Below are 26,245 nucleotides of genomic sequence, written 5' to 3'. Positions count from 1 at the left end.
TTACGTTAATTTAAAATTTTTTTTTAAGATAACTTGAGACTCGCATCTACCAAATCATTTAAGTCCAATGCTACTAGACTACAAGTTATATAGTCCTAAGCTATTATAGTTACACTTATAGTTACCACTCCTAATTAAGTTTAACTAGAATTTTATACATTCACTTACAAGACTCTTAGTGCCGAGCCCTATAAATACACACATACATAATATAAGGACATGTTACTGTTCCAGGTTGATCGACTCTACACACTTTCTAGTTCGTATGAACCATGTGTCTCTTCAAAGTACGTAGTCATATCCATATATGTACCAGAGTAACATATTACGGGCAAAACGAATCTAGAAATTTACCAAACCAAGTGAATATTTAAATTACTACTAGGGGAAGCTCAATCACATCATTTTTTTTTTTTTTTTATATTTTTGTGGGAAGCTCAATCAATTAACCAAACATGGCACAAGACAATATTACTGATCAATAACAACGTACGTACACACACACTGCATATTCAATGCAAAAAGATAGAAAGGTACAAAATTCCAGCCACACGCACAAAGACTTTGATCTTGAGCATATTAAACTTTTAATATAGTTAATACCGGAAATATTCTGCACCAAAACAAGGATTCAACATGGTCCTGATTCAGCAGAAATCTTCCTCGGAGAGACAATTTGAGCTTTGAATCTGATTATTATAAACTCAAACATGTTTGTATAAATTCTACCGATCACTGTGTTGTGGTACCACAATTCACCAACCTAGGTTTGAAACTGACCAACAAACCATTCTTCATGTAAAGCGTGGTTGTGACTTTTGGCACAATTCTCTGACCTTCCACAACCTTAACCTCATACCTCATCAATATCGAAGCGGCCACCATTTTCATCTGCTTGTAAGCGAACGACTTTCCGAGGCACAGCCTCGGGCCTCCGTTAAAAACGGCGTACTTGAACTGGTTCTCCGCAACAAACTGCCCGTTTTGGATCCACCTCTCTGGCTTGAAATCCAAGCAATCTTTCCCCCATATCGACTCCATCCGAGCCATTGAGAAGATGCAGTACAAAACCCTAGCTCCTTTCTTTACATCGGTGCCGTCGGGAAACACGTCGTCGTTTACGACCTCCTTGATGTCGATCGGCACTGGCGGGTACAGCCTCAGGGCCTCCGATAGTGCCGCTTGTAAGTACACCATTTTCTTCAATTCATCCACTGTGAAAACTGTTTCATTTGTGTCGTTGATCTCGCGCCTAGACGAAACGATGTCGTTGATCTCGGAGAGAATTCGCCTTTCGGCATCTGGATTGTTTTGGAGTAACCAGAAAAACCATGCCAATCCAACCGAGCTCGTGTCACGCCCGGCCAAAATGAAACTTATGCAGAAATCACTCAAAAACTTGTTTGAGAAACACTTTTCTTGTTCATCACTTTTGTCCATAACCATAAGCCTTGACAAGAGATCATAACGGTGATTTAGGTCTCCACACTTGATCAGTTCATTCCTTCTTTCCTTAACTATCTTTTCTGCGAAGCAATGAACGAGCTTTGTCGCTTCCTTGAGTCTCTTCTCAAATCCAAGACCAAGCAACTTCATGGGCTTCCACACAAAAGGAGGCGTCAGGAATCTGAGCAGAGTAAGTTCAGTCGCTTGTTCAAACGCTTTCGCGAAAGGAACTTCGGGCAAATCGATCGCTAAACACCCCGAATCCACTCCAAGAGCTGCAGCGCAAATGTTATCAAACGTAAAACGAAGAAGCATTTCTTGTAAATCAATCGAATGATCACCTGAATTCACCAACTTTTCTATCACTTTCAACAGCTTCTTCTGCACCAAATCCTGCATGGACTGAAGCGAGTACGCGACGAAGCGACTCGAGTGCATCTCTGCAGTCGCAACCCTTCTCTGTCTCTGCCACGACTCGTCGTCGGCATTGAAGATCCCGTCGCCGAGAAGATCTCGGAACCTCTCTCTGTAGTACCTGCCCTTTGGGAAGTTTATGCTTCTTGTCTTGAGCATGTACTCGATCTTGGAAGGATCAACGGTCACGATTCCGTAAGCCCCTCCCATCCACATTCCTCTGTAGGGGAAAGTCCCTCCGGTTCTGATTAAAGCCGCGGTAATCCACTCGTAATTATTCTTCATGTTGAACATCACGGTGGGTATCATTCCCATTACAGGCCATAACATCGGACCTTTGTTGGTCATTCTCTGAATAACACAGCTGAAAATGAAGAGTCCCATTAGGGCAAACGACACGTCCCATAGACAAATATGAACACAAACCCATTGTAAAGATGAAGAGAAAGACACCATTTTAGTGATAATATTCATCATATAGGATTGATTTTTTTTTTTTTTTTCCTTTTTCACGTTGTCAAGAGTTCCATCTTTTGGTGATCATTATGGAGGAGTTCTCCTGACAGTTCATGAATGAGATAGGTAGATAAAGACATTACTCGTATTTGGTTCTAGTATATGTGTAACATAATTCAGCAAATTGAAATTGGCTTGTACGAAAGGGAGTTAATGATGGGCAGACACACCAGTTTTCTATGACCCATGCATATGCATTGGTGTAGTAGATTGGCGTTGGTAGGTAATTGGTAGTGAAACGGAAGAACATTGTTGCACAAAGTTCCAAATATTACCTCGTCACTCGAGGTAAATTCTGTCCGTGTTCTTTTGTATTCTTTTGGCATTTAGTGGTTCCTTGACTTCTAAAGACGAGCCTTCAAGTCTAATAGAGATAAGTGAAGATCGTCGACACGATATAAAAGAGACGAAAAATATATATGATTTATTGTCATTGGTAATGTAATTGCTATTAAATAGTAATGCTCCAAAGAGAACATGTAATTATGAAATAGGATATACAAGTATTAAAGGAGATGGTTAAGATGTCGTCGGCTTGAGCATGTTGATTAAGCATTTAGATGTTTTGTTTAATTTGGCCGTTGAACTACCCAGCTTCAAAAATCTGTCCAAAGTTTTTTTATTTTTTATTTATTTTTATTTAGATAGATGGCGGGTTCCTTTTAATGATATCAGACCTTCACAGAGGCTTCAGTTCTTCTACACAGAAGCTTCACCCAAATTCCAATTTAATCTCCAGCTTGTTTCATATGCACGGTAAATCAATTCTAAAACACAAATAAGCAGTCAATTAGTTTTATTCAATCAGTTTACTATTCACTGCAACAAGTCCAAAAAATTTTCACGACAACAAAAACTTGATTAACCATAAAATGCAGCGGCAACCGACAATGGCCGGCGGCGGCTTGGTGCTGTGGAGGAGACATGATCGTCATGCATGGACTCTTCTTAGACATAGATTATTTTTAAAAATGGGTTTAATAATTTTATCAGGAGATTATTTTTAATATTAAAAAATCTATTAATGTCTCTCTTTTCGAGAGAGGAGAAAATAAAAATAAAAAGTAAAAAACGATTAAAAGTCATTTTTCATTTATCTTTCATTTTACACTAAACGAAAAAGTCGTTTTCATTTCTCTTTTTTTATCTTTATTGCGCCAAACGCTGTTTTGAAAACGTTTTTATTTTTTCTTTCTCAAAAAACATAAAAAATAAAAACGAGATCAATTCTAAACACGGCCTTAATTTCTCCATCTTTGGTCCTTCAAGCTCAGCTTTTAGAAAAACGTATCTTTCTATTATTAATTGTAAGAAAGGCTTTGAAACTAGGTCTAATTGATGGTCTCAGTTGTGAACGGCGTTTCACCAAAGACTTATATATATACTTAGAACCATAATGCTTTGCAATGCTAAAAACTTTAATCTCCAAAAACTAATTGTAAAACAAAAATGCCAAGTTCGTAATCTTATTCTAGATGTTGATTCTTTATAGAGAGAGAATAAAAATTAGAAAGAATTTATCTTGAAGGTAGCAAAAAAAAAAAAAAAAAGAATTTAAGTCTTTTATAAAATCCCTAATTTGATCTAAAAACTTGAGGGTGAAAAAGGAAGAAAAGGTTTGTCCAACATTCCATTTGATAATATATAACTTTCGCTGTGAGTGTTGCGTTCCGAAGTTGAAAACCTTTCAGTCCCTACACCGACGGTCAAGTAGACGAGTACTTTTGAGCTTAAATAGGCTGAAGAAAGTGAAAGTTGCGAAAGCAACAATAACTTTAGAAAACGACGTCAAACTAAAAATGATAATGAGAATAAAGATTATCGACTGAAAGACCAGAATATCTAAATTATGATGGCAATTGAGGAACGACAATAAACATAAGAAAATGGAAATATAACCTCAAGAAAGGGTTTAAAAAGAAGACGAATATAGAGAAAAAAAGACACTGTGATATAATAATGACAATCGAACAGAAAAACAACAATAATCTAAAACTTAGACATGAATTGGATAAGAGGAAAACGACATCAATCACAGAACGATGATATCAACAGAAAACGGCAAGAGCCAAAAGCGGCCAACCATATCAACCTGAAAGACTATAACAGTATGAAAACGACAATGACCTGAAAAACGTCACAGATTTGAAGGAAAAGAGAGAAAAAAAAACGACAACAGCATATAAACCAAATGAAAAAAGAAACTTCGATAGAAGTATAAAAAATGACAATATATGAAAGTCCTATTAACTAGAAAAACATTAATTGTCTTTAGAACGACATTTTAAACCGGCAACAACCTGAAAAACAACATACACTAAAACAACAACTTGTAAAACGACCATAACTCAAAAGATTGGATAAAGTGAAAAACGTAGGTCCCGTTCACTTCACCAATTCGAGTTTAGAATTCGAGTTTTGCTACAGTAAAAAGCTCTCACAAACAATCACATCTAACTTTTTTGCTACAGTAAAAAGCTCTCACATAAAATCACATCTCAACTCGAATTACAAACTCGAATCAGCGAAGTGAACGGATAGGTTAACCTTTTAAAGTGGAACCTCAACGCTCATAGTCTTAACAAGTAGGGCTGGTAATATGAGTCACGACACGACGACACGACTCGAAAATGACATGAATTTTGCGGGTTAGGGTTGAGAAAAAAGAGGTTCGGGTCAGAATTGGATCGACCTGAAATTGACACGAAAAATACAGGTCAATTTTGGGTTGGACCCGCCTAACCCGAACACGACACGAAACTCGTAAAAAACTAAAAAATACATATATTTTTCATTTCATATTTTAAATTTTATTATGAACTTGTGATATCATGATAGTTATACTCAAAATCTTATACTATTATTTGCTTAATTTTAATGGATGTTATTATAATTTAGTGTGTTATGAATTTTAAGTTATTTTTAATATGTAAAAAACTAAATAAAAGTATACAATTTTTGTGTCAATTTCGGATTCATGGGTCAATTTCGTGTCACGGGTCATTTTTGGGTCGTGTCGTGTCAACTCGTAAAGTGGTCGTGTCGTGTTTGTGTTGCGGTTTTTAAAAAATTTCGTGTCACGGGTCGTGTTAGGATTGACTGTAAATTTAAAAAGAAACGATCAAAACACGACACGTGACACGAATTACCATCCCTACTAACAAGTAGTATTAGTGGATGTCTCTGGTTTTCTCATTCTAAATAAAAAAGTGAAAAACGACATGATCAATCAAAGAACCGATATTACCCTTTGAAATGACATCAAATAGGTTAACGTAAGAAGTAGAAAGTATATGGTATTCGTTATCCAAAAAAACGACACGTAGACCACGTTGCTCGTTCAATTTGATATGGTTTTGCCCACTCTATAGTTTATGGAATGGGCACCCGCAACACCTTGTTGATTTACTACCTACACCATTCCTATAAACCTCACCCCTCCCTATTGGCTACTCCCTTCCCTCTCAGCAAATCCCTCGGTAATCGGTAATGTGCCCACTCAACTTGTGACTTTTGGCTTCAAAGTTGAAACCTTTATCATCCCATATGGAGCGGCAACCAAAAGAATCCAATGTCTTAAGATTTTGAAGAATAAGGAAGGGTCTTTTTTTTTTTTTTGCTTCTTTTTTGGGCAGAGGAGTGTTTCTAATCTTTGAATCTGTCAAAATCAAGTTAAAGTAAAAACAACAATAAAACAACGAACACAGTGATTGAAATGACATCAACTAGAAACGGAGACAGCCTAAAAAACGTCAGCAGCTGTAAAAGTGGCGACAATCTGAACACAAGAATAGCAATGTCGCTTCGTTAAAGTAAGAGATGACCCAAGCCTCCAAACGACAGCCATAAACAAACGACAATAACCTCATAGAACGACATCTTATTTGAAACGACATTAAATCTCAAACGACAGTATCCTTAAAATCACTTAAATATAAAATAAAAAAACGACAGTAGCCTCTATATGAAGAAACGACACAATATGAAAAAACAACGATAATGGGAAAAAAACGCTATATTGAAGACCAACAATAGCTTGCCTGACATCAACAAAAACGACAAAAAGAACTAAATTACGGAAAATGACAAATCTGAAAAGGCAAATATTTCCATCTTTGATCCTCGCGACCATTATTTAGAAAGAAATCATATTAAATCAATTATAAGATCAGAGGGATTTTGTTTTAAGAAAGTTTAATTGTATATATCTTTGGCGCAACATCTTGGCCATCGCCTTGCATACTGTTAGCGGCCATTGCAATATCAGCACAAGCTGTGACCGTTGCCATCAGATCAAGTCTTGAAGTTGAAAGCTAGAGAAAACGATGCTGCCTTCAAAAAATAACCATAATATTAGGAAACGACAACAAGCTGGAAATGGATAAATAGTCTTAAAGCGACATCAAACTAAGAATGTCAATAAGGATAAAGATGACTCAACTGAAGACAAAAGCCCTGAAAGGACAATAGTCTTTTACATGGCATGAATGACAGATGAGGACAAATAGCCTAAGAAACGACAACAATTTACAAAATAAGAATAAAATAGACAATAACATCAAGAAACGACATAACAGGAACAATTAGGAAGAAAACAACTTCAAATGACAATTCAAATTAGAAAACGACAAAAACACGGCGAGCAACAATAATAGATAAACTAACATAAGCTTAAAAACTACATAAACTCTGAAAAAGACATTAGTCTCAGAATGCACAGTTTGAATTAAGTATCAACTTGATATTAAGTATTAACTTGCAAAACAGTTTGAATTTAAGACCGACAACGGTTTAAAAACGACAAGAAAGTAACTATGCATTTAAAAATTAACTTGCAAAAGCAAGATGAACTTAAGAAAACAAGAAAATGGAAAGACCTGATGAACGACAACCATTTGAAAAACAAAGAGACTAAAAAACAACACTAAACGGCATAATTGGATAAAACGACTGCAAACATAAAACAACATGAAATAGAAACGACAAGAAGATTGGAAACCAACAAGCTTCTCCAAGACAGTAACTCATGAACGGAAACGAATAGGATTGGCCGATTGCGAAGCTGCGTAGCAATATCAACCGACAACAACTGCAAACGACAATGATATCATCACGTGATATTAATTAGATAAACGACAATTTTAATAAAACATCATACAAACCACAATATTAACCGAAAACATCATACAAACGACGATATCCTTTAAACCAAACACTACAGGGAAGGCGTCAGCAACTACATAAAAACATCATCTCAAAAAAGGAGAGCTCAAAATCAACAAGGCGAAAAACAACCAGACGCCATAAACGATAAAAAAAATAAAAATAAAAAAATAAAAAACTATGAAAAGGGCATTAGTCTGTCTTGAAAAGCGATCATGATATGAAGTAGAAAACGACACTACCCGTAAAAAGGACATTAGTTAGAGGATGACATGGCAGATGAATATCATGGAATAGAAACGACAAAACAAAAAGGAAATAGTAATCTATTTGTTTTAGTCCAATCTGAAGATGCACCAAACACAAAATTTATTTTCCAGGAATCGGACAAGTTACTAAACACAGAATCTCAGACCATGATTCCACATAATCATCTCTATCAAATCATGATCTATAAATTCGTCTATTTATTTTTGAAGGGGTTTTTAGCACATTACCCTTAAACTTATTGTGATTTAGTAAATTGTATCACAAACTTTTAATTTTAATAAGTTACTTACACAAATTATAAAATTATTGTAAAATATTCCATTTTGACGATGATTGTGTTAAATTGGTATAAAAAAACACGTTTAGCTAAAAATTCCAACACTCTAATTCAAATGTAACACAAATATTTCATTATCTCAACTTTTAATCTCTTAAATCTAATTAAAAATTTGAGCAAATTTAGTTAAATGAGACACATTGCAATAAATTTACAAGTTTGGGGACAACTTGCTAAAATTAAAAGTTTAGGGGCTAATTTGCTAAACTAAGACAAGTTCGGGGGGCAATTGTGCCAAAAACCCTTTTTGAATGGGATATTTACATTTTTATACCACATGTTTTAGGTTTATTCAAAATGTATACTTTCAATTTTTAATCTTATCAAATGTATACCTTCAAATTAGATTTAATACATGAATCTATACCTTATTTTGGTCAATAATTGATTTTAACATTTAAAATGACAAAACTATCCCAAAAAAAAAAGAGAAAAGAAACTAAAATTTTCCAACATTACAAACAATAAAAATTTAAAACACAAAAAAAAAAAAAATCATTTCAGTGGTATTTTGTATATTATTGAGGTCAAAACTGTAAGTTTAAGGTTGTTTTCAAAATTTTTTTCTCTTTTTTTATTCAAGGCTATTTTAGGTATTTTTAAGGTTGAAATTAAGGGTTGGTTGTGGAAATGTATAAATTTAGATATTAAATTTAATTTAAAATTAAACATTTAATAAGATTAAAAATTAAAAATATAACTTTTAAATAAATCTAAAACACAAAGTATAAAAAGGTAAATATCGCCTTTCCAAAATGTGAAGTAATATAGATATGACACCGTCAAAATGTAAAATACGGTTTTTTAATAACCTCAAAATGCATGATATATATATTTTTTTATAAAAATTATAAAAATAAAAAGAATCCCTTAAATACTTTAGGTGCAACCCTTTTCTTTTCCCATTCTAATTTTTCTTCCTTTTTTTTTTTTTTTTCCTCCTTGCGTATATTTGCACAACATGTACCAAAAGCTTACAAGAATGTAGCGTTCTTTTTGCTTTTTGAAATATTGCTCCCAAACGAACCACAAAGATTAAAAAAGATGATTACCCATTTCATGATCATTGTTGCTCAGTAGAGTACTTGTTGATGCTTGTCCTCACTTAAAATAGTAAAAGTGAAATCGGTCCTCACTAAAAATAGTAAAAGTGAAAAAGGGAAAGATCATGAATTGTAATTGGCGTGTGCAACTCAACTATCTTTAGAACGAACCTTCTTTCTTTTTCTGTGGTCTCCACATGATAGGAAAAATCATAAACCTCACTTATTCTCTACCAAAGTCGATGTCTTCTTGTGCTTCTTTGTAATGTAGCCTCATAACATTATTTTATGCATTAGTTTGTCTTTGTTCACCATAACTTTCGCCATGAGCTTGCAAGGAAGTAAATCCTTATCTACTGTACATTCTAAATCACCTTTAGACGGTATCTTGATCAAGAACTTACTCTTAAGCCATGATCCCGATGGCCGTCATCTTGATTCGGACCATCTGCTTCAAGCGATGGAGAACATCGTGCTTTATGCTACTATGTCAGAAGTACTAGTAACCTTCAAAATCTAGTCAGATCATTTCTTTCGATTCATTGCTCATCCGAGTCATTTCTATGCATTAATGGGATTTTCACATTTAGAAAACATTTTCCTGTCGTAATTAGACAACATGAACATGATGGGGTGGTATATAGTATTAAGATTTTACTGGAATCCATATAGTGATATGTAAAACCTGCTCTCAAATTGCTTAACTATTGTGCCATTTGAGACTATGCTTAATAAGTTTTGATTTATTTGTTCGAAGTAGTTGACTAATTTTAGGAGTCGTTTCAGGTTCCAGATCCACATTTTGATACCGATGCAGAAAGGGAAATAACTGGGATCGAAATAATTGGATTAGAAGAACCATACGCGCACATTGTCCAGAAGATATCGAACGAGGTAATACTTTCTCTGATCCTCCTCCTACTGATCATCAGGCACTCAATGTGATATTCAATTTCTTCAAACGATGACAGATAATATGCAAGTTCTCTACGGAAGGAATTCTTCACGAGAGGACTATGTTGTTGTTCGATTTGCTAGGAAACTACAGATGGGATGACAAAGCAGTTTTAGCTCTTGCAGCCTTTGCAACGAGCTATGGTGAATTCTGGCTCCTAATGCAGTTATACCCTCGAAACCCCGTGGCAGTAGCGGTCGTGATGCTTAAGCAGTTGCCGAGTGATCTGAGCACCTTCAAGCGGCAGTTTAAGGCCCTGAGCTTGCTGATGAAGACAGTGATAGACTTAACCAAGTGTGTCGTCAAGTTTGAAAGCTTGCCTCTTTCACATGTTAAGTTGGACATTGGAGCCAAATCCATAAAAGAGCTTCATCTTTACTCAGCTGTTTACTGGATCATCAGAAGTATCTTGACATGCTGTTCTCAAATCAGAGATTTCAGAGAACTGAAACCTGAGCAAGTGCATCCTTCTTCCCTCAATAGATTTGTGCATTCTTCGTATCATATTATTGATTCTAAAATATGGCTTGAATGTTTCATTAGCTTATTTGACAACAAAATAAACTGTTCTATTGATGGATGAAAACATTGAATTATTTTTTCAAGTACTCAGATTCGGCAACAATCGCAACATGGGAGCTCTCAAGTTTGGTCCGTCGGCTAAAGGGCATGTGCAGTCAATTCAAGGGCCATGTGGAAGAATTCAGTCAAGAAACAGGTTACTAAAAAAACAATACTTTTGCAATTTTTAAAACCTTTTGACTTTGATTGAATATTTAAACTTCGAACCATAGATGGACTCATGACCCCACTATTTTGCAAAACTTAATAGAGAAAAGGCTCGATCAAGAGCTGCTGAATATCTTTAAGGAGGCCCATAATGATAACCAACAAGTTCTTCGGATGTTATTTGCCTCCACAGATGACTTTCCACTCATTGACTGCTCCTCCCAAACAAAGGCATGTTTTTGCTTTTCCTTTTCTCTTTCACTTTTTTTCTTGAGGCCTTGTTTTGTCCCAAACTTTGCACTAATTAGTTTTTAATAACTTAAGTCTTCTGGCATATTTGTCACTTGTGTCAATGCAGATTGGTTTGACAGAACTGAAAAACAAGGTGGTCATACTTTTGATTTCAAAGCCAGGATTTCTCTCCACAGAGGAGTCACTTTTTCTGGTTCAGCAAACATATGATCATCCTGATCACAACCAAAACCTAGAGGGAATTAGCTATGAAATTGTGTGGATTCCCATATCAGTCTCTGATTCTTGGACCGACGCCGAAAAGAGAAGTTTCCGACGTATCTCACATTCTTTGCCTTGGTGTTTAATAAAGCATCCATGGTCACTTCACTTGCAAGCAGTGAAGTTTATCAGAAAAGAATGGAAGTACGCAGACAACCGAATTATGGTTGTGCTTGATTCACAAGGAAACGTCTCAAACAAAAATGCAATGGACATGGTGTTTGTATGGGGTCCCAGAGCATACCCTTTTTCGGATTCAAGAGAACAAGAACTTTGGCTAGAGCAATGGACGCTTCAACTTCTAGTGGATGACATTGATCCCTTGCTTACTAAGCGGGTATGAATCTCATCCTCCATGTGAAAGTGTTTTTATATTTATTTTATTTTATTTTTTTAAGGAGAAAAGAATGACTTCCCATTAGGTGGAAAATTATAATGTGCTTCCGTTTAATTAAAAAAAAAAAACTCATATTTTTTACACGGAATTTGATACATTTTCCCCCTAAACTTTTTACAAATAGACATTTTATTCTTAATTATTCTAAATCAATAACACCATTAAAATTTGGATGAAAACGCCGCCATACAAGTTTAGTGAATTTGTGGAGCATGTCGTGTCATGTCACGTGATGATGGCGTTTCCTTTCAAATTTTAACTATAGTTATCCATTTCGGTGCACTTTTCAACATTTTACTAAGATACAGCGGCAATTTACCGCCAGTTATCGTGGGACTTCCTAATTACCCCATTAGCAAGATTCTCTGTTTGAGAGTGCTTTATATTCTCAACGGTAGATGAACTAGTTGTTCACATCAAACATTTGATCATGACTTCATTAATTTTCAGGTACAAGAAGACAGATATCTCTGCATTTACGGAAGCAACAACAAGGATTGGATTCTAAAACTGAATTCCAAGATGAAGGAGATAACCGAAAACACGGGTGTGAAGCTCGAGATGGTCTACGTTGGCAAGAGGAAACCAAGAGAACATGTAGTGAAGAACATTTTACACACACTTGAAGATGGAAAACATCTTCTAAGCCTTTTGTCTCAAATTAAACTAATGCAATTCTTCTGGCTTCGAATGGAGAGCATAATAAGATTGAAACTCCGACAAGGCGACACCGCGGCAACTAATAATAGCCTTCTTCTACAAGAGGTGTCCTATGTGATAGACATGGATGAAAACGACCAGGATTGGGCGTTGATAGGGAGAGGATCTTCAAAGACCATTGTTGGAGTTGAAGGAATGAAGCTCATGGAGTGTCTAAATGACTTTGAGGCGTGGAAAGAAAATGTGGGGAAGTTGGGATTTTTGGTTGCCATTAAAACTGCCCTTGAGCCCCCACTTCTTGATGAGCCTTGTGGCCACTCTGAACTGGTTTCCGAAGAGTATGGAAAGCGAAGAGAAGACATGGAAGTTTGTGTGATATGTAGACGTCCAATGGAGAAGTTTGTAGTCTATAAATAAACCAAGTGTGGCCGAGGCATCAGCCTAAGCTTAGGCTGCCCTATATGCTGCCGGAGAACAACTTTAGTTTTGCCAATCTAAACTTGGGATTAAAGTGAGAGAAACTTAAGAACGACTTTTTTTTTTCTTTTTCTTTTTCTTTAACATAAGGAGTTATGTTTATTGACAGACATAAGGAGTTTTTTACGGATTTAAACGGAGTGAGTAGTTTGACGTTTTTTTTTTTTTTTTTTTTTTTTTTAAAATAAGGGGTTTTTTTTATTGAATGAATTAAGGGGTTTTTTTTTTTTTTTTTTTTTTTTTTTTTTTTTTTTAATTGCATAAATGTATTACTATATTTGGTCTTATTTTACTTTTTGAAAAATACTATAGGTTTATGAAAAGTTTTGCTGTTGGAGATGGAAAGATGAATATTTTTAAACGGCAAGATTTTCTTTTAGTTAGAAACTAGAGTTAATCAGTGTGCAATGATCCATACTTTTCTAGTCCAATTTGTTCGAATACAATTGACCTTTATAAAGAAAAACAAATTTTTTTTTTTGAAAGGATAAAGAAATTTAGTCAACTGTAGTTCATTTGTGAAGAACAGAGAGAATTATGAAATGTGCTTCTTAACTAATAAAAGTTTTATGTCATTCTTTTAGAATTTTTCCTCTCTTAAAAGAGAAAATTATGAAGGGAAATTTTATTTGCACAACATGAATTTATTAAAGCACCCCTAGTGTGGAGGAAAAAAAAGACAAAACATGACAACATATTACGGAAGACAAAGTCATAATACTTGAAATCATACATTAAGTACTCAGAATTAAATGGAAACCATGACAGGTTGAGCTCAAATTTTCTTACCGGTGTGACCTGTAAGAAAATTTCAAACCGTTCAGAACAATCGTTCCAGTAAGAACGAGTTGATTAGTCAGTCTATTATTACCGGTGTGACTGGTAAGAAAATTTAAAACCGGTCGGAACAATCTTTTCAGTAGGAACGAGTATGATACTCACTATAGTTTTTAGATTTTGTAGCTTTATTCCATTCTTAAAAGAGTCCACATTCTTAAAAGTGAAAGAACTAAACACAACCGCGCTTGAGTACTATGTGACGGGGAAGGATGGAAGTTTTCTGGTTGATTTGTTGAGGAGAACTTGCACCTACAAAGTGTATGATATAGACAAGTTCCCATGCACACATGTCCTTGCAGCATATGAAGATGGCCCAAACAATATGCATAATCTTTGCTCAAGATACTATCTAAAAGAGTTATAGGCGTTGGCCTATGTTGAAACCATATATTCTGTACCAAGCTCGTCAGAATGGGACATTCCCCACAACATAAAAGCTGAAAAAGTGTTACCTCATGATTTCACTAAAAAGTGTATACCAATTCAAAAAACCAGGTTTCCTTCAGTTGGAGAGCATGGGAGAGCTAAAAGGAAGCGACTACGCCAGGAAAGCTCAGAAATGATGTCCCCATTGGAATAAGTGTGGATGTATCCATGTTTTTTTCAATATGTCGGAGCTTGTGGCTTTTTTTAGTATTTGAGTTGTTTGAATATGAGTATCAATATGACTATGATCGCGTTTATGTAGCAATATGTCGGGACTTGTAAATTTTGTCTTAGAATTTTGCATTGACCTGTAATATCTAACCGTTCTTGTGACGACCCTAACTTTTGGTCATCATCCTATACTCATACTTACCATTTTTTAACCTCTATGACGACCCTAATTATAACTTCTTAAAATTTTAGGCCCTTTTTTTTTTCATTCTTACCATGTACGTTAAAATGCTGTAGCATTCTGACAACATTCTGTTACATTAGTCATCAAAATACATAAAACACTATTTTATTTTACATATAAAGTTTAGCAGCGTTTCCAAAACACATGATGCGTCCACAACCCACTTGCCCACATTCTGCTGCGCCACCCTCTCTGCATGCCCAGCATCAAGTTTCAGGGAGCTGGTGCCTTACCCGTGCTTCCTACAACACAAACAAACTTAATGAGCTTTTGCCCACAAGTATCAATAGGTCATAACAGATGCAATAATTATGCATACCCATATATGCATTCATGTCATATAGCCTAGTACAGAATTCTAAACGACTTTCGTTCTGTGTTTCTCATTCTTTTCATTCTTGTTTACGGATACCATATCGTTATATGGAATGGTTTTTGTGTTTCATTTTCTTGTCTTTTACTTCTTAGGGGGCCTGTCCTGTTGTACCATAGTGCGCATAACCAATGAGGAGTGGGGTAGCTAACCAATCCAACTCAGTCACGGTTTCATATCTTTCATAGTCTCATAATAACCTTTCCTTCGAAGGTTGGTACAAATAGGACGTTTAGTCTCTTACCGTTTATCAACTTTCTCATCGAAACGGTAACTTTAGTTAAATCTTATGAATTTGTGCATTATTGAGCATTTTATCATGAGATTAACTTTTCATTAAAGTTTAACCTTTCACTTTTCTTAGTTTGATCTCGACTTAACATCGATACATACTTTTTGCAGAATAAAGTTCTACGATTACATAAGTCTTGTAGATACTTACCTAACATAGTATCTAGCATTCACATTGTATCTAACATTTAAAATTCTACTATATGCACAATTTTTGTACAACATAGAAAAGTAAGCTTGTTCGTGATATAGCTACAGAAAAACTATTGTACTTACCTGCTTTACAGTTATAGCATAATTCTCTACTCGCCCAGATCTTCTATCCTTTACTGCTAAGTTCTGTAAATAAACACCCATCCAGATGGTGGGATTAGCCTTTAGTATGCTATTTTATGTAGGATAGTCATAAAGGAAATTAAATCCTTTGTTATAGAACGTATTTATCCTTTTTATTAAGGATCATAAAAATTAAAATTTCTATTATAAGGACTAGTTAAATCCTCATAATTCTATATTCCATAATTGCCTTTACGAATTCGTGAATTCATAAATAACATATCCCATGGACATCATATGTTCTAAATTACTTATCATTAATCATACTGTACTTGCCTCAATTCTGAGCTAAGCGGTTCCGGTAATACCCGCTTGTCGTGTTCCACTACGTATCTCCTTGATATCCGTTCTAGGAGAAATCATAAACGCTTTGCATGATCCACTAGCAACATTAATGCGTTAGACATTCAATTCTGAACTTCAATGAATCCATTCGATTCACCTCGATCCGCGTGCAACCGGTACCATACTAGTTTTATCAAAATTGAATTTGGTCGAGCGGAGGACACCATTACGTTCAGCATGTCGAAACGGGTCAGGATATGGTCTCGGATCATCAAACGGAAGTCGATAGCCTGAGAAACGACACCTCACCGGAATATGGCGGCGGTGTACGGCGGCGTACGGCGGCGCATGCTCCTGAAGAATTTTTTCGCGGTGGACTTGGGTCCTACCCCCCATAAATCGACCCTTCTGAGTCTATTGGTGTGGTCCATTTCATACCATTCAACCTGTAACAGTACATATCGGGACCGGCAACGTCGCTAAAATCCGGCGACTCAAATCTCACATTTCTGGTCATGAAATCCTAAAATTAGTTGAGGGGTTTTCTTACCCATGATCTTATGAGTGTTTTGACACCAACTTACAACGATCTAACAGTCCGATCGTCGGAACCAACCTACACCATCACGACGGCGGCGGCGAGCTCCGTTTTCTGGCCAAATGGTGACGGTGATGGCTGAATCTGGTTGGGATCGACTCGTCTATTAACTCTGAATCAAATGGTAGGGGTCGTGACACCCACTGCGTCCCGGAGGAAGAAAAATGACGGTGGCGGCGCGGGGATTCCGACCACCACGTACGGCGGTGCTCCGGCCATAATTGAGCTATGAAAATGGGTGGGTTTTCTTCGTCACGCTGCACTGAGTCCATAGGGATTGAAATCACCTCAATCGGAGGTAGGACGAAGGAAATATCGCGATCGAAAGTTTCGGTTGTTTTTGAAACTTCGGCCGGCGATTACGGCTTATTCCGGCAGAGTTTGGGGTCGTGCGACCTGTCAAAATGCTCAGCTCGTCGAAAGCTTTCCATTGACACCAGCTGTGTAAAAAACGGAGGTCTGAATCTCAAAGTGAGATTTTGGCCATGGACGGTTTCATTTTTAAGAGAGAACGTCCGAGAGAAGAGAGAAACAAACGCGTGAGAAGAGAGAGAGAAAGTGAAACTTTAGAACTTATCCTTAAAAATTATCTCTGAACAGATATAATTTATTCTGGCTAGAGATCATTTATTTCATCGACATAAAATTTAATTTTCCGACGAGTTCTCTTTTATTATTCACTTACAGTCCAATTTTAATATAAGAATAATTCAATATTATTTTATATTCTTAATTGTATACTAAATTGGACTATTTCAAGTCTTAAAACTATTTTTAGGCTCAATAGTTAAAACTTGGCTCTTTTTATATTTTTTCTTCTCTCTCTCATAACCATATCTCGTAACTAATATCAAAGCTTAACATTATAAGCCATGTACTTATATTTTCTTATGAATCTATCGACGTAATTATGAAAAATCCATAATTAATTATACTTATTAATTATTGGATTTTTCCGGATATTACAGTTCTTACCGGTACCAATCTGAACGGTAAGAAAAGTTCTAAAATCATACTGTAATATCTAACCGTTCTTATCATTACCAATCTGAAGGGTAAAAAGAGAATACAATTTTGACACGTGTCACGACCATTTCTAACAGATCTCACCGGTCATAGTCTGAATTGTAAGAAAAGTTCTAAATTCATACTATAACTTCTAATTGTTCTTACCGCTACCAATCTGAAGGGTAAGAAAGCAGCACAATTTTAACACGTGTCACGACCATTTCTAACCGTTCTTACCGGTCCTAGTCTGAAGGGTAAGAAAGGAACACAATTTTAACACGTGTCACGGCCATTTCTAACCGTTCTTACTGGACCAATCTAAATGATAAAAATGAAACACAATCAACATATGTTCTCGGTCATTTTTAATCGCTCTTACTGGTACCAATGTATAATGATTTGAAACTTAGTTCAACATCACTACTAAGTTATAAAAGTCATCCTTGAGAAAAAAAACCATGTTTAGTGTAATCATGAGAGCCTTGCATTATGGTAAATCTCGACCACTATCTTCTAAACAACACAAATTAGATTTAGTGTGATAATAAGAGCCGATCATTATATTTATCAATCATAATTTTACAAGTTTACATGATGGATGCATTATTGTCCAATGTAGCACCATAAGAACAACATAAATATAAGATCTTAATCTTGCTCAAGATCTCCATGTAATGATTCATGTTCTAAAATGTATGATCTAAATTTCAACTTCCGTAATTTTGTCTCACTAATTCTTTTCCAAGTTTTAATTTAACTTAATTACTTCTCTACACAATATGTTAAACTTCAATAAATAAACAAACTTAAAAGAAATTTTAAAACCGTTCTTACCGCTACCAATTTGAACGGTAAGAATGTTACACAAAATGCATAGACCCCTCGGCTCATTTCTGACCGTTCTGCCGGTACAAATCGGAACGGTAAGAAAAGTTCTAAAGTCATACTGTAACTTCTAACCGTTCTTACCGCTACCAATCTGAACGTTTAGAAATTGCACAATCCACATAGACCTCTCGGTTAATTTCTGACCGTTCGGACCGGTACCAATTTGAATGGTAAAAACGTTGCACAAAATGCATAGACCCCTCAACTAATTTCTAATCGCTCTGATCGAGACCAATCGGAACGGTAAGAAGAATACGCAATCGACATAGATCTCTTAGCTCATTTCTGACTGTTCTGACCGATACCAATCTGAACGGTAAGAAAAGTTCACAACTCATACTGTAACTTCTAACCGTTCTAACCGCTACCACTCAAAATGGTAGAAAATTGCACAATCTACATATATCTCTCAGCTCATTTCTAACTGTTCTGACCGGTACCAGTCTGAACGGTAAGAAGAGTTCAAATTCTACATAAATCTCTCGGGTCCATTCAGACCGCTCTTACTGGTACCAATCTAAACGCTAAAAAAACACAATCCACATACTGCATATTCTAACCGTAAGAAAAATTGCACAAAATCAGACTGTAACTTAGTTTAACATCCAAAATAAGTTTTAAACATAATCCTTGAGCCAAGAAAAAAAAAACAAAATAAAAAAGAACACTTAAGGATCCATAAAAGTAGTAAAAGTCATCCTTAAGGATCTGTGAACGGAATTCTCTTGTACTTTGACCTTTTCAATTATCTTTTCGGTCGTTTAATAGGTTGCTCGGTCTCGAAATTTTGGTCCACAAGGTTATCATCGTAGTCATCATCCCTCGATGAAGTCGGGGAATCATAAAACGTATCACCATCACCGACTATGCTCTGCTCATTTCCTGCCTCACCTTTTCTTGCACCATCTTCACAAACGCCAACATCATCAGATCTACAATTAACACCACAACTAAGTCCATTGTCATCAATTCCAATATCATCATTTCTTTCATTGGCTTCACAAGCGTCAACGCCATCATATTTTACATTTAAAATTCATGCGCTACCAAGATAATTTGAATTTAGGTAGCAGGGCATCGCAAGCCTACAATACTCGTGTTATATGTACCAATTCGTCAAAATCTTAAGCACTACACATATGGCTTAAAAATGAACAACCATCATGTTTCCGCGGCCTATTTTGAATGATAAAATGCGATATTGACTTGATTAACAATGGAGGCAACATACTAAAAAGCCAAAAACTTATTGATGATTCCAAGGTCCGTGATTGTGGTGTCTCTACCGTGCTTGGAGTGGTTAGCATTGATGGTGATAGTGTTAAGAGTGGCTGGTTGTTCTCATAAGCCGGCTGGGGTGGAGTCGCACTTATTCCTTCGGAGTTATTTTCTGACTCTGAGTCTAACGGCTCCACATTTCGACAACGTTGGGTTGGATGGGGAGAGGAGGCCGGTGTGGTCCGCTTTCGCGCCATATTAAGTTCAACCTGTTTCCAAACAATAAAAGTTACAAGTCTTAAGAACAATCTCTCAATTTAACGAGGACCTACCGCAGTTCTTGCATGGTGATACAGTTCCATAAAAAAAGAACCTTAAACAGGCTTTTCATCACACACAGAACTATTATTGAACATATGATGGGCAATAATTAAACAAGTCATAATTCACACCAAGAACACAAAACCAATAACCTAGATGACAAAACAAAAATAAAAACCAAACAGAGAACTGCGGGTGACATTGCATGGGGGAGATTACCTCATCGTCTAAGTCGGAGGTGGCGGCGCAACTCCAATTAGAACTGCGGGTGGAGTCGCGGCGTATCAGACGGAATTAGGGGCCGGAGATTTTGGGTGGCCGAAGATGGAGCTGGAGGCTTGATTGCGTCGGACCGGAGCTTGTTGGTGGTTTGCTATTTTGGAGGAAGAAGGACGAGGAAGGCTGAAGAACGGAGTCAGAAGTAGGGAGGGTTCTGTTTTTTGGTTTCAGTTTTTGGGGAAAAAAACTTCGTGGGAACTAATTGCTACTTCGGGCCTTCTCAATTTTCTTTCAATTTAAAAGTGAGGGTAATTTGGTCTTTCTATGTTAAAAGCTAAGAAAAATAAATTGAAAAGAAAATAAATTTTATAAGAGGGTTATAAATTTGAAAGGGGTGCAACAGGAGGTTGCTAAGTGAAAAAAAATCTCTTTACAGCAACACCATAAGTTTCGGTCAGCAGAATAAATTATTGCATAGAATGTTATAGTAAAAAAATATTTAAAAATAATAAAATCTATAAAAATTATAAATACATACATGAAAAATCACAAAATTCTCATAAAATTTAAAAATATTAAATGAAATACACAAAAGTATAAATATAATTTTACTCAGTACACAAAACTTAAATGATGTTACTGTAGTATATTTTGTAGTAGTTTTTTAGTATTGATACTTTGCCTCAGTAATGAAGTTATAATTTTTTGTGAGGAAGGGCTAATAATTATAACAGACATTTAGGAAAAATTGCGTTAAAATTATGATGTTTTAGTTTGTGAGTTTTTAATAACAATAAAAAAATATTTTGCATCTAATACAACTTTGTATAAAATTTTCATCTATTTTTTGAAGGGAAATTTTCATTTTGTAATTGGGAGGTGATTATTTGTATTAAATTTTAGAAATCTTTTGTCAATTTTAATATTAGAGACTAAAATTGTTAAAATATAACAATTAAAGGAGTCATTTGCCAGCAAAAAAAATTTAAGGACCGCATTTTGTAAATGTTCATCGCTCATGGACTAACGATGTTAACAACTCAAACTAGAAAATATACAAATGGGGGAAGTTAAGGAAGAACAACAGGGAAAGTTAGTAACAAGCAAAAAAAAAAAAAAAAAAAAAAAAAAAAAAAAAAAAAAAAAAAGAGGACCAAAAAGTCGATTACTTTCAATGGAATCAAGAAATGTCATGTCCCTTTTTTTTTCAGCGTGATATAGATTTCTTCATCCCTACAATCCGTCGTTTCCTCTTCAAAGAAGGTACATTCATTTTCCCTTTAAAGCCAACTTCTTCTTGACTCCTGATTCATGCTTTGGAGGCTTCAACAGAACTGGAAGTTTATACGTATTATAAGCTGCAATTTAATCATATCCATAGAGATATAGTAGTGAATGATGGAATTATATTCTGTCGTGTAACTTTCGAACAAAAACTATAATACAGCTAAGAGAGAATATTGTCAACTTCAAATTTGCTTTTCTTGCTGAGATGTTCAGTATCAGTACGTTGGAAAATGGCACCTTCAAGAAGACAATGAAATATTGAACGTAAAAGTTGTATATTTTTAATTTTCTTTTGGGAAAACTGAAAATTGTCTTCCACACAAAAGAAATTGAAATAAGCCCCGCCCCCACAATTTTCTTTTTTTTCTTTTTTCTTTTTTCTGATCAACCCTGTTTTTGTTGTAATGCCAGTGAACCCAGTATGAAATGGCGAAAGCAAGCGGTTCGAGCTTTTTGAAAGCAACCAAGATGGCGATTACGCAGCCCAAAGGAGATGAAGCTTCAAATCGTTCTATGTCCTCATACTATGAGGGTGTGCTGATAGATGAAGTTCTTGAGACTCATGATGATTATGATAAGCTTGCCTTTCCTCTCAAGCCGGTTCTTGACATAATTGAGCTCATCTTTGGTGGTGCCACCGCAGAATTCCCTGGTGTAATTCAGGTATGGAAGGGCCTTTAGTAACTGCTCTTGGCACCTTATTTAACATAATGTTGAAGAGATTATTTTTATTGCAAAACTGGATTTAATGATGTTTAAATCTTGGTCATTTGCACGTATGGTGTAATAGGGGTTGCTGTCACAAGAAGATGGAGATGATCATAAGGCCGTTTATTCTGGCCCCCATGACAGGCTTGAACTTCCGAGAGTGACCACTGCGATCTCTGACATGGTTAAGTACAATAAATAGCTTACTGATGTCAAATGTGTTTTTTTGCTCTGTGGTCCTAATAATGAGCTATTTACTCAGTTATATGTGAAGGAATCTGAAACAATGCTGATAAGCTGATTTCTGAAATGCCAAGGCAGATCTTTTGCGATTGGTTGGACGGAGGAGATGCGCATAAGACAACTATGGACATACTGCATATGATCAAACATTACAATTGGGATGCAAAGTTGGTGCTTGTTGTGGCAGCTTTTGCTATGAACTTTGGCGGGTTTCGGCTGGTTGCCCAGCTTCATTTCACCAACCCTCTTGCCAAGGCTGTTGCACTCCTCAAGAAATTGCCAGAAATGTTGGAGTTTTCTGGGAATATGAAACCAAAGCTTAAGGTCCTTTTTGTTCTGATCAAGGCAATACTTGACATGGTGAAGACAATTGTGGAATTATGTGAGCTTTTCTGCAAGGAAGACTTCACTGCTGAATCCCCTGAAGTTATAGCTACTAGTAGTGCTGATGTTGCCATAGCTGTTTACTGGACCATCCGGGGTACAGTGGATTGCGCATCACAATTTGTGGGACTCATAGGCATCGGTCCCAAGTACGTTGCCTTTGTTCATGATAATATTTGACTACGTGCATTGAATTCATATGTTAATTTTTATGTCTACATAAACCATATTATTGTATCTGTGTAGAAGCAGAGAAGGTTATTTACAGTAAACTTTTAAATTTCTGTTGCACCTTTTGCCTGTCTCAGTTACTTATTATTGGAGACATGGGATGTGGCATCTTTGGCCCATAAGCTTGAGAAAATACGAAGCCAACTTGTGCATCAAATCAATGTTTGTTATAGATTCATTGGTGAGTCCTATTTTATGTGCTTAATTTGAGTGTGGACCACACAAAATACTCTATCAAGGGCTTGCATTGTGCTATTAGTCTAAGCATAATAAGTGATTGCAAATTGTTTGATACAGAGAAGAAGAAAGATGATGAAATACTTGATGGGATAGCACGGGTTTTAGAATCGTCACATATCGATAACTCAAAGTCTCTCAACATTTTGTTTCACGAGAATGGTCATCAGCAAGCACTCTTTGATTGCCTTCACCAGAATTTGGTTTGCTCCCTATATCTCATTCTCTCTTCCATTCTTAAAAACTCTATCTACAATACCATATATTGCATCCCAAATCAAAGTAGTTGAGATTTATCTGCATTGTGAAGGACAAATCTGTTTGGCCAATCTTTTGATCTTTTGTTCTCATAATTTTCTATTTTGAAGTGGAGATCAGGATGCCTGTCATGTCTACAGATTAAAATCTGTACAGAATAAAAAACTTTTCTTTCATTATTAATGTGATGTGAAAGCCATCTTTTTGAAACAGGTTTCCATAAAAGATTTAAGGGGAAAGGTCGTGGGGCTATACATTACAGACCTCGACATTGTCACTGAGGATTATTTGATCTTACAGCAAATGTACCCTGAAATGCTGGATGATCAAAGGCGAATCGAGTATCAGTATGAGATAGTTTGGGTCCCTGTTGTGGATCATTGGACGAATAGGAAAGACCGGCAATTTGAGAGCTTAAGAGACCAAATGGAATGGCTCTCAGTGAACCGTCCTTCAGAGATAGCTTCGCAGGTGATTAGATACTTCCGGGAGAGGTGTAACTTTGTCAAGAAACCAATTCTCGTGGTGATGGATACCGAAGGCAAAATCGTGCACAAGGATGCGATCCAAATGTTTTGTATTTGGGGGAACCAAGCTTATCCTTTTAGTTTGGACAAAGAGACATCTCTGTGGCAGAAAATGAGCTGGACAGTTTCCCTTCTTGCAGAAGGAATCGACCAATATTTACCTGACTGGGTACGTTTTACTCTTATATCAGTAACGTGATGTATTTTTACATATAAAGCATTGAAATTGCACATAAAATCTTTGGTTTTCAGATCCAAGAAGGAAAACATATTTGCTTATATGGAGGAGAAGACATAGAATGGATTCGGAAATTCACCAGGACTGCAAAAGGTGTTGCACTAGGATCTGGGATTGACTTGGAGATGCTTTATGTTGGTAAGGACAGAGCTCGGGAGAGAGTCGTGAGGAAGATCGCCAATGCTATTCAAAGAGAAAAGCTAAGCAAAGTGCTCGGGTGGAAACTTATCTCCTACTTCTGGTTACGGATGGAGAAAATGTGCATCTCTGAACCCCCGGAGGGCATAACAGAGGAGTTAACAAAGTCTGAGCTGTTTGTGCCAACGGACCCAGTCTTTGCAGCCATGACAGACGAAACAATGCCCGATTTTTCCTTGCCGAATGATCGAGTCTTTTCAGCACAGACCTACAATCCTATATTTAGCGGGATAATTAAAATACTTAGCTTTGGATCCAGCAGCAAAGGGTGGGCTGCAATCAGCGGGGGATCTGAGAACCCGTTATTGTTCGAGGCTGATGGAGAAGCATTGTTGAAAGCTCTAACTGAGCATGAGAAGTGGAAGCAAAGTGCAGAGAATTATGGCTTTGTAACCGCCCTGGCGAGGTACTATCACGAGCTTTGTAACGATCTACCACACTGCATCAATGTGATATTGCCCAACACCCAATTGAAGGGAATTTCTTGTGCTGTATGTAACAACCCCATGGATAAGATGGTCATGTATAGCTGCTGCACTGATAGAGCTTCATATGGATACTATGATTAGCAGCACTATACATACAGTGACCCCAGGATTGTTACCGGTTGATTGATATCTGTGGGACTTTTTAACTAAAATTCAGTAAATAAATTTAATGGCAGTTACGATATGTGATTCTGCCATTTCTGGCACTTGATTCTGAAGTAATTACAATATAACTCTTAGTCCCAGCAGAAGATATTCTCCAACGTTTCTCAATCATTCAAATAATACCAGTTGTTTTTTCATCTGCCATCATATCTGAATAAGAAATTTATGTATTTATCATTATAACATGACGAAATGGTTGTGATAATTTTATCCATAATCTAAGCTTTTGGTATTAGTCCAACCAGTTGAGGTGTGGCGCGGTTTTTAGGATGAAGAGAGATTAATTAGAGAAAACACAAAGTTCGAAAGAGGCATGAAGTGCGATTTCTCTTGTAATAATCTTCTTTTTCTTCTTCTTCATAGTGAAATTCCAGAGTAGATGAAAGTGGGTATAACTCTCACATTAAAGATGAACCACTATACATCTTGTGTGTACTCGTTTGTTTATTTTCTGACTTTATTGCTCTCAGTGGAAAAGTATTAGTGTCTAATTCTTAACACAACCACTTGATGAGGAGGTTGTTTACCAACAAATCAAGTACTTTTGAGTTCAAATATTTGTTAGTTCCCAAGTGTTTTTTTAGTTTAATGTGTTTTGTGTGTGTGATTTTGTAAGAATCATTAATAAATGGGAATTTAGGTGAAAACAAGGTAAACATTGGAGTTTGGTAGCAATCGGGATGAGGCACGGATAAGGGCAAGGACCAGCGCAAGCCACCGCGTGAAATGGGGTGAAAAACGCCTTGGAGCAGCCTGGCCAGGGTCTGGCGCAACGCCTGCGCCAAGCTTGCTGCACCAGCCGCGCCCCTCCTCGTGCTGAAACATGTTTTTTAGGCCATTTTTGGCCCTTGATTGATGGGGAATTGTAATGACTGGGAAAAATTTAGGTCTAATCCGAACAGTCCAGTATTTGACCGAAATTCTTTCCGGAATAGTAAGTAGTAGAATTTTGATGTAATCAAGAAAATGTTATGTAAAAATTTATGTACGGGGTAAAATTTCCTAAAATATGTAAAGTTATAGTACATGTATATATATATATTATATATATAATTATTTCTAAGTACGTTTCATAAAAAATATTATTATTATATTTATTTATGCCTTAAGAACGTGAAGTGAAGAAATTAGAAGCCACCTTGT

The 26,245-nt window shown here is 36.2% G+C and overlaps 3 protein-coding genes and 1 long non-coding RNA gene across 5 annotated transcripts; 2 read left to right on the top strand and 2 right to left on the bottom strand.

The window, feature by feature from the left end:
- Positions 1-732: 732 nt before the first annotated feature.
- LOC21410265 (cytochrome P450 86B1) lies at positions 733-2,316 on the bottom strand. Its single transcript, XM_010102043.1, has one exon. It carries the CDS (start codon positions 2,314-2,316, stop codon positions 733-735), a length of 1,584 nt encoding a protein of 527 aa, XP_010100345.1.
- A 7,198-nt stretch (positions 2,317-9,514) lies between these two features.
- On the top strand, positions 9,515-13,030 carry LOC21410264 (protein SIEVE ELEMENT OCCLUSION C). Its single transcript, XM_024168228.1, has 7 exons — positions 9,515-9,685; positions 9,976-10,083; positions 10,161-10,604; positions 10,751-10,862; positions 10,977-11,104; positions 11,232-11,723; positions 12,234-13,030. Exons 1-7 carry the CDS (start codon positions 9,515-9,517, stop codon positions 12,858-12,860), a joined length of 2,082 nt encoding a protein of 693 aa, XP_024023996.1. The 3' UTR covers positions 12,861-13,030.
- Positions 13,031-18,963: 5,933 nt separating this feature from the next.
- Positions 18,964-20,379, bottom strand: LOC112092318. The gene is made up of 2 exons (XR_002902534.1): positions 20,139-20,379; positions 18,964-19,867 (listed from the first exon to the last, which is right to left on the bottom strand). It is a non-coding gene; the product is annotated as an uncharacterized LOC112092318 (long non-coding RNA).
- A 1,497-nt stretch (positions 20,380-21,876) lies between these two features.
- On the top strand, positions 21,877-25,787 carry LOC21410262 (protein SIEVE ELEMENT OCCLUSION B). Of its 2 annotated transcripts, XM_024168241.1 has the most exons (8): positions 21,877-22,088; positions 22,216-22,317; positions 22,455-22,909; positions 23,069-23,172; positions 23,289-23,431; positions 23,700-24,182; positions 24,266-24,855; positions 25,743-25,787. In XM_024168241.1, the coding sequence occupies exons 1-8, from the start codon at positions 21,894-21,896 to the stop codon at positions 25,744-25,746; spliced, it is 2,076 nt and encodes a 691-aa protein (XP_024024009.1). In that variant the 5' UTR covers positions 21,877-21,893; the 3' UTR covers positions 25,747-25,787. The 2 variants fall into 2 exon arrangements, with proteins under 2 accessions (XP_024024009.1, XP_010100342.2); XM_010102040.2 differs by lacking the exon at positions 25,743-25,787 and having other exon boundaries at positions 24,266-25,134.
- Positions 25,788-26,245: the final 458 nt, after the last annotated feature.

The sequence above is a fragment of the Morus notabilis genome, unplaced genomic scaffold (assembly GCF_000414095.1).
Source record: "Morus notabilis unplaced genomic scaffold, ASM41409v2 Scaffold99, whole genome shotgun sequence".
Taxonomy (NCBI): Eukaryota; Viridiplantae; Streptophyta; class Magnoliopsida; order Rosales; family Moraceae; genus Morus; species Morus notabilis.
This window is presented reverse-complemented; position numbering and strand designations above follow the sequence as displayed.

Bases quoted from the DNA above. Each gene is read 5' to 3' on its own strand.
- LOC21410262 (XM_010102040.2), top strand. From the start codon at position 21,894: ATGGCGATTACGCAGCCCAAAGGAGATGAAGCTTCAAATCGTTCTATG. The intron at 22,318-22,454 runs GTTAAGTACAAT...ATGCCAAGGCAG, and splicing joins CCACTGCGATCTCTGACATG to ATCTTTTGCGATTGGTTGGA. The intron at 23,173-23,288 runs GTGAGTCCTATT...TGTTTGATACAG, and splicing joins TGTTTGTTATAGATTCATTG to AGAAGAAGAAAGATGATGAA.
- LOC21410265 (XM_010102043.1), bottom strand. From the start codon at position 2,316: ATGGTGTCTTTCTCTTCATCTTTACAATGGGTTTGTGTTCATATTTGT.
- LOC21410264 (XM_024168228.1), top strand. From the start codon at position 9,515: ATGAGCTTGCAAGGAAGTAAATCCTTATCTACTGTACATTCTAAATCA. The intron at 9,686-9,975 runs GTACTAGTAACC...GAGTCGTTTCAG, and splicing joins TTTATGCTACTATGTCAGAA to GTTCCAGATCCACATTTTGA. The intron at 11,105-11,231 runs GCATGTTTTTGC...GTGTCAATGCAG, and splicing joins ACTGCTCCTCCCAAACAAAG to ATTGGTTTGACAGAACTGAA.